Raw genomic sequence first — 8,235 nt, forward strand, 5'->3', positions numbered from 1 at the left:
GGGATGTGTGTGATGAAATTTCGTGAAATCTCAGGCGTCATTAAATGAACCCACTTTTATATATTTTTTTAATTACTGCAATATGCATCCAACATCCATAGAGACATGCTGCACTGCAAGCAAGGGCTTTAAGTTTCCCACTATAACTTGTGCAGCTGACTTTTTGATTTTTTCTTATTAACCCCTTGAAACCCGAGTAAATTGTCCTCTTTTTTAAAGGGGAAAGGCAATAGAACTTAAGAAGAAATGCTCCCAAAATATGATTTTACTTTGCACTGTGTTGTATTTTTAACTTTTTGTATATTTTATTCTTTTCTTAGGGTGAGGTCCCCGGAGAAGCCCACTGTGGGTGTCTACCTCACCTGCACATGGAAACTGTTTAATGCCCCTTTTCCTTTTTCTGTGTGTTTGTTTTTTTTTTTTGTCTTTATGTGCAGATAAACTAAACTAAACTTAACTGAGAATAAACACTTTCTCTCCACAATACTTGATTTAATAAAATAAAAAAAAAAGTTTTAATTTGTATCAACCAAAAAAACACAAAGTGTTTTTTTTTTATTTTTATAAAGACATCAGTAGAAAACTAAACTGGACAGTAGCACCTGACCCACGTATTCCATACATTCACAAATGCATTTGTTTATTCACTAACGTTTCATGTTGAAAGGCTGAATTGAAAAGACCACTCCAAGTGTGTGATGATGGGTCCATCTTGTGGCCAAAATATTGTTTTGCACCTTGCAGGCCTTTTCCCCTTTTTATTCATTTTCCTCTCCCGTACTTCTGTGTTAAATATTTTACCTCATAAAGCCACGAGTCAAAAATATTTGTGCTTTACTGCTCCCTGTCTTTACTAGTGTTTCATATTAGGTTTGGTTGTTTAACAAAAACAGTTAAAAGTCTGGGCAAGAAATGTTCCACAAATTTTAAGAAATGAATAGGCCTAAAAGGTGACAAGAAAATAACATGAAAATTAGTTTTAAAACAGAGGGGAGGAATTTACTTTTTTTTCTATTTTATTTTTTATTATTTTACTATTTTTACTATTAAAAAAGACAGGCGAAATGTACCAAAAACTATATTTAATTATATATTATAATTATAATGTTATATTTAAAATTATGTGACAGGTGAAATAAAATACGACAACCCCCCCCCACACACACACACACACACACACACACACACACACACACATACACACACACCTTTTCTGCTAATTTTCTGGTAACTTTTTAGCTTGTTTACACATCAATGTGAAAAAAACACTTCCAAATTTGGGGAAACAAGACAATCCGAGGAGCGCATGAACGCAGCATTTGACTTTTTAACCCGCATTATGGCTCCGCCCACCGCTTCTGTTCGGTGCGCGGTGATCGCGAACAGTTAAAATTCATCCACCAGAAACATCTGATGCTAACAAGGTATTATTTCATCAACAAGTCAAATGAACGAACCTGTTTAAAGTCTCATCTTGTCACCGCGGCCGGGATGCGGAAGATATGGAGGAAATAACGACGATGTTGCTGCTGTTTCGTGACTTTGATCGTCAGCCGTTAGTCACGTTAGCCGCTCTGTTAGCATGTAGGCGATAGAGTTCGGCGGCCGTTTGTCACTTCGAAGACCCTGTTCGCGGGCAGTTAGCACTGTCGGCAACACTGTTCGTCGACCGTTAGCCACATGCGTTAGCATTTACCGGAGTTTTCTTGTTCGCAGCTGATAAAATTTGTTCCCAACGGATTTACTCGCCATACTGGGACGCAGAGGATCAGTGCTTTGCTACCAGGCTGATGTAAGTATTTACTCTGCGTGCTAATTATTTCGAGTTGGTTGGCTGTTTAACTTATTATTGTCTGTCGGTTTCGGCTCATAAGCTCATGTCTTGTGTTTATTAGCATCAGCAGTGGTGAGATACAACTGTTTCTTGAACAAAACTTTCCATTTCCATTCCAGAATTTCCATTATATACAACTTTATACTATGTTTTTCCCTTCAATGATTTTAATAACGCATGTACAAAAAGAAAAAAGTGGCAACAAGAAAGTACGAAAAGAATGACATAATGACCAATATTATAGAAAACAGATGTAAAAATCTTACAGTAGGCTACAAGATTGAAAACCCTTTACAAAGGAAGTACTTCTAGCTGTAAGTCAGAAATGTAATATTGAATCAACAGAGGGAGAAAAAAAAATTAAATTCAAATAACATACAAAAGGAAATCTAAATTTAATAAATCATCAGTCACTGTTGGGAAATGTTTTACATTATCATACAACTTTTGTGCTTTTACCCTTTTATCAGTCTTAAAGATTTTAATTAGAATTCATCTAAGATTAAAAAAAAATGGGAAGAGATCATAATTTTTGTTTTTCAAAATCATACCAAAAATAATATTGTTTCTACAATTAGAAGTTGGAAATGATAAAATATTTTGTTTAATCCATTTGTGAATCTCAAGCCAAATTGTGTAACACTACATAAGAAAAGTATATATTCTGTTGTTGGAATATCATTTTCACAAAATGAGTGCATATTATGATCAGTATTAGAATGGATCCTAAGCATTTCATTCAAAGGAAAAAAATATCCTGGTTTTAAAATGTATTTTGTTTTTGGTAGACAACTTAATACTAAAACCACACTACATTTCACAGGCAGAAAAAATGGAACACAATATAATAAGTATGCTTTCTTCAGTTTATAATCACCATAAAATAATAGCTGTGCTTTGGTTAGCTTAGACTGAGCCATTTATATCTATGTACTTTCTTTTAAAATGTGTGCTCTTAGTTAGCTTAGTAAGCTTAATGTAACTGGTCTCTCCAAAATAGTAACTGGCCTATGTTGTATAAATGGACCAGATCAAGTATACTAATTGTCCTTTACATATATTTACCTACCACTGCACAATCTCCATATAAAAACACATGTCGCAGGAGGGGATACTTTGCATTGTGATTATACTGGCTTCTCTGTCTAGATTAGTAAGGTAACCTTAAATTGGACCCAAACATCATGTTTGCTAAATGCTGTACATGTGTTAGCATGAGCATACTAAATGTGTGTAATGGACCATTATTTGAAAGCTCAGCTGATTAAAACATCACAGTTTCCATCATGCTTTATTTAAAGTGCTTCATGACAAATCTGACAACATCAGACATACAGTTTCAGAAGACGTATGCAGTTACAAAGTCCACAAGTGTCCAGGATATTAACATTTTCACTTTGTGTCTTCTTCTTTTGAACTCGTTAAGATAATTCAAATGTCAGCATACAGGCTGCATCGGTTTTTATTCTGAGAAACTATCAACAGCCCTAACACTGGATGGATTCGTCAGTCATCTGCTCACTGCACAAAAGGCCTTAAATGCAAACCAAATTAAAGCAACGGAGCTCTAAAAAACTGGGGAATGACATCATACTGAAGCTCACGTGCAAACTGACGTTATTTCACCTACAGATTCACTTTCAGTAACACCGGCCTGACCCTGACCTCTCTTTGTCCCCGACAGGCCAGGTACCGGGTCCAGTACTTCCTGAACTGCTCGTCCCGAAAACCATAGATGATCGGGCTCATGAAACGCGGGATGATGTAGACGACCAGGAAGAAGATGTAACGAATCTCCAGACCAAAGCGAGGGAAGAGGGAGATGAGAGCCGCCTGCAGGGAAGGAACCACGAAGGCAAGCATGCACAGCAGCAGCTGAAACACAATCCCAAAAACATTGTAATAGTTAAGATGATGGAAATATAAACATACAGCATTTATGACATTTACAAAAAACACTCAGGCAGGCTAACATCTTTCAGTTTGTGCAAATAAAAATTATTTATGTGTATGAAAACCTTGCAGACAGACAAAAAATAACTCTAAGTAGGGCCTGGCATGCGTACTGGAAACCTTTAAGGCAGAGGTACTCAACTTGGTTGGTCAAGTTGAAGACAGTTAGACAAAGTTGCCAAATTGTGTTACTACAACTTCTGGGTCTTTAGAAAAATTATCCGCTGATTTATAGAAGTCTCTTTCCCTGTGTAAGTCTCTGACAGAAAGTATTTTAGGGTCACAACTTTAGTGAAAATGACTTGTTTTACTATCTGGATTTGATCTATTTGGCCAGATAACATTTCTTAAGTCTTGAAAGAGCTGCACAATTTAATCATTTTATCCACATCCAAGTTTTCGGAGAGCTTAAGTGGAAGTTAGACGCTTTGTTGGTGAAATCTATAGTGTGCTTGCTCTATGGGCCCAACGATGCTGAATAATGGAATAATTTTAAACCTGGGAAGTCAATCTTTTTTTAGCTTCATTCACCACTGAGCAACTTTCATAGGAATGAACAGGGCCCATCATCTAATGCTGTATCCAGTTCTCCTTTAACACTGTTTTAAAAACCTGGGGTTATTCTCAATTCTTGTAGAGCGATAAACTTTATGTTGGAGAGTTTCCATATTCTATATCTCAGCAGGCCTTTCTCGTGGTGGGCATTTTGATGTTTAGTGGTTTTGCTTCTGAGCTCACGTAAACAGAAATAGAAATACCGACCTGCACCCCATGAAGCAGCACAGTATTCCTGGCTCTCTTTACTGAGGCCAGGCCCATCGAGGCGGCTCGTGCCGTCAGCATGATCCTGCAGTAGGTGTAGAGCAGCGTCAGAGCAACGAAGGACAGGTATACCCCGTCAAACACGCAGTTCTTGTAGTAGATGGAGCGGTGGCGAAAGAGAAGCGGGTGGTCGCAGAACATGGTGGTGTGGAAGTAACTCAGAGGCCTGTGGACGACGGTGATGAGGAAGTCTGTGATGGGTGGGGCGGCCGTGAGAATGAGGATGACACCGATGAGGAGGAGGGTGCGAGGGACGGTGCACATCTGGCTGTAGTGCAAGGGGAAGCAGATGGAGATGTATCGCTCCACCGCCATGCCGGCCAGGATGAGAGGGGTGGAGCGGGTGGTGAGCACCGCCGTCATGATCTGAGGGAAACAACTTAAGTCACAGAAGCGATAATACGGTGTGGAATAGAAATGTGTGCTCGACTGGAGATGTAACGACGTAAAAGATGGGCGAGCACTGGATAGCTTTTTACATTTGTGCTTTTTAACTAGAAAACAAGTTTTATATTGTGTATTGCTGTGAATGAAATACAGTATAGCCAACAGCAAGCAGGTTTTCAATAGTGATGACAACCAGCCAGCTGACAAGTTATTTAGGTTTTTGCAGTTAAATGCAGAGGTGTTTTGTATATAACCGCTCATTTCTACTTCATAAATCAGCTGTTTGCATAGTTTTCAACATGAGCGACAGAAATAAATGGAAACAGGGCTGAAAAAGGTCCACTCAGCACACAGCGATGTGCTGCTTGCAGCCAGTTTAAACATTCCAATCGAAAAAACAGAAAGTATGATTATCAAAAATGCTAATTTATTTGTTTAATGATTTAAATGTAAACCCAAAGCATGGAATATTGTTAGTATATTTATAGTATACTTGTGTACTGCCATACTGCCATGAAAAAGCAATAAAAAAATGATCATAGAAAAATTTGAGACAGAGCGCAATGTTTCATACCCCTGAAGTCATGCTCACGAGGGAGAAATTTCAGCACAACAATATGCAAACGAGGGCTGAAACATTAACAAAATGCCTGTAGCTAGCTAAAAGCATGAGATATCAGCATGACAAAGGATTATTTTAGTCTCCAAGAGATGAAAAGTAATAGTCAGCTTCAACCTCTACAGTTTGTTTGATCAGATTAGCAAAATATTTGCTGCTAAGTGTCAGAATCCCACAGTTTTCCTTATTCTCTGCTGATCCCTCACTTCTGTATCTACTTCTGTCCTCTTTATTTTTTGGGTGTAAGATGATTTTTTTGGGCTTTTTACCTGTATTTGAGAGGACAGATCAAGTGTCAACGGGGGAGGGAGAGGGGGTGCCATGCAGCAGAGGGCAGAGGTTGGAAGTGAACCTGTGGCCGCTGCGGCAAGGACGTAGCCTGTGTACATGGTGCACACATTACTAACTGAGCTGCTGGGCTTTTGTCCTCTTAAAAGCTCAATTTTTCTGTTAGGCAGCTTATAAAAACTTGTTATGTTTTTATACTGTTGGTAGTGCATGCTGTCACAAAGCAGCTTTTGGACTTTTTTTTGTTTGCTAACAGACATAAATGTCAAGAAGGCACCTTCACCCATCACATAGTTATTGGAGAGCGATGGATTGATTCCCCCCTGGAGAGGGTGGGACGTAAATGCGCTCTGTTTCTAAACAATCACACTGAAACTTGCTCGTGTTGCATTCAGTTAGGAAACAGTTTTAGAGGAAATAAAACAAAAACAAAGTATTCAGAATACCACCTGTTTAAAGTGTAACTAAATACAGATACTCATATTTTATATTCTAAATATTTAACTTAGCTACTTGCACTCCTGATCGTGAATTAATAGTAGTGTATAGTTATATTCTGTATTCATAACCTGCAAAGTTAGTTTGGGGAAAATAGTGAGATAGAGTTGCTGACTTACCAGAAAGCAACAGACGGAGGCGTGGATCTTCCTGAAGATGTAGCTGACCACATAGAGAGCCGTCACCAGGCTGAGCTGCAGAGCATCGTTGATCACCATGTAGATGAACATGATGTACCGCGGGTTCTCATAGAAGAGACTGGAGTCAGAGACCAACAAGAGCTGAGAGACATGGACACTAACTGTAACACCGGTTTGGAATAGGCAGCGTATTTTGGAAACGTTTGAAATAAATAAATGCACTGTGGCTGTGACTTAAAATATGATCTTAAAAATTTCAAAATGATATCAATCGAAATATTTTCCTTTTACTAGTAATGCAACATTTAGTTCTGTATTGCTCTATCACTACCTAGGCCTACACTGTAAAAATAAAGTTGTTTTTTCTTAATAATGTGAGTGTCCAGACTGCCCTACATTTATAAGTTGTCTGAATTTGAGAAGAAAAGCTGAATCATTACAAAAATACCTGAACTTCTCAAATTCAGTCAACTTAAAATTATAAGGCAGCCTGGACACTAACTTTTTAAAGTTAAAACAACTAGTTTATTATTACAGTGTACCTGTTTCAAACTACCTAAAGTCATTCGATAAATTGATTTATACATGTTGTGCTTCTGCCACCAAAAGCTGGATTCTCATTAAACAGTGAGCGCTCTATGACACGGATCAACACTCATCATGTGTTTGCACAATGTGGCCAGACGTTTGTCTACCTGTGTCGTAGGAAGGTGTGCACCATGCTGCCGTTGATGACACTGAGGGCCAGCCACACCAGCATGGCCAGGATGTTTTTTGTGAGAGCATTAGAGAAGCTGTCTTTAGATGCTGCCACAGCGCCCCCTGTCAGTGTAGAGCTGGTGTTACCAATCAGCAGGTCCAGAGGGTTGGAGGAGGTGGAGTTGAGAATCACCAACATCTCCTCTGCACAGTCTGAAGGAACACAGAAATGAAATCTTATGTTTCACAGATAAATATAAAATATTTTATAACCACGACAACTTTATGAGGGCAGCTATTGTTTTCACCTTGTGAGCTTGTGGAAGTAGGGAAGGTGTGATTGGCCCCTTCACTTTACACCCCTAAACCATTTTACTTGTTTTATGTGTGCATCCTGCACCTAGTTTGATTTCATCCTCAAAGTTAATTTTAATTTTAAATCCGAAACAATATGCACTACAATGCACATTGTTTTTAAAACATTTGCATGTCAATTTTTTTTTATAAGAAACAATGAATGTACACAGCATTTTAAATCCACAGCAAGCAGTATAATGAATATAGAGGAGTCTTAAAATGCACGAAAGGCCAAAATTAACTGATTTTGTTGGACCCAGTCAGGACACAGAGTTAGCAACTTTTACCAGCCTCATACAACATATGTACATTTGGCTTCACTTACCTATCCCAGCAAAATTTGAAAATTAACCAGCATTTTGACCAGTGGACAAAAAAAAACCATTGGTAAAGCACCCTTTACACACTCTGTGGAGACATTATAATAACAAAGCACAACTACATTAACATATTTTATTAAAAAAATAAATATATAAACATCCTAACTTGTAGATACTTACAGATATCCTGTCGACACTCTGTCAGGAGTTCATGGCTCTCTGTGTTTTAACAAGAAGCTTGAAATCTGCAAGAAGATCAAAAAGAGAAAACACGTTCAGTATGGAGTATAATGAACTTCCAAAGTGGCATTAAAATAT

The 8,235-nt window shown here is 38.2% G+C and overlaps 1 protein-coding gene across 1 annotated transcript; it reads right to left on the reverse strand.

The window, feature by feature from the left end:
- Nucleotides 1-3,460: 3,460 nt before the first annotated feature.
- On the reverse strand, nucleotides 3,461-6,634 carry LOC121948881 (odorant receptor 131-2-like). Its single transcript, XM_042494410.2, has 3 exons — nucleotides 6,521-6,634; nucleotides 4,550-4,975; nucleotides 3,461-3,709 (listed from the first exon to the last, which is right to left on the reverse strand). The coding sequence occupies exons 1-3, from the start codon at nucleotides 6,629-6,631 to the stop codon at nucleotides 3,461-3,463; spliced, it is 786 nt and encodes a 261-aa protein (XP_042350344.2). The 5' UTR covers nucleotides 6,632-6,634.
- Between the last annotated feature and the right edge of the window lie 1,601 nt (nucleotides 6,635-8,235).

This window comes from Plectropomus leopardus, chromosome 2 (genome assembly GCF_026936395.1).
Source record: "Plectropomus leopardus strain MGB_pleo_1.0 chromosome 2, ASM2693639v1, whole genome shotgun sequence".
NCBI classification, from domain to species: Eukaryota; Metazoa; Chordata; class Actinopteri; order Perciformes; family Serranidae; genus Plectropomus; species Plectropomus leopardus.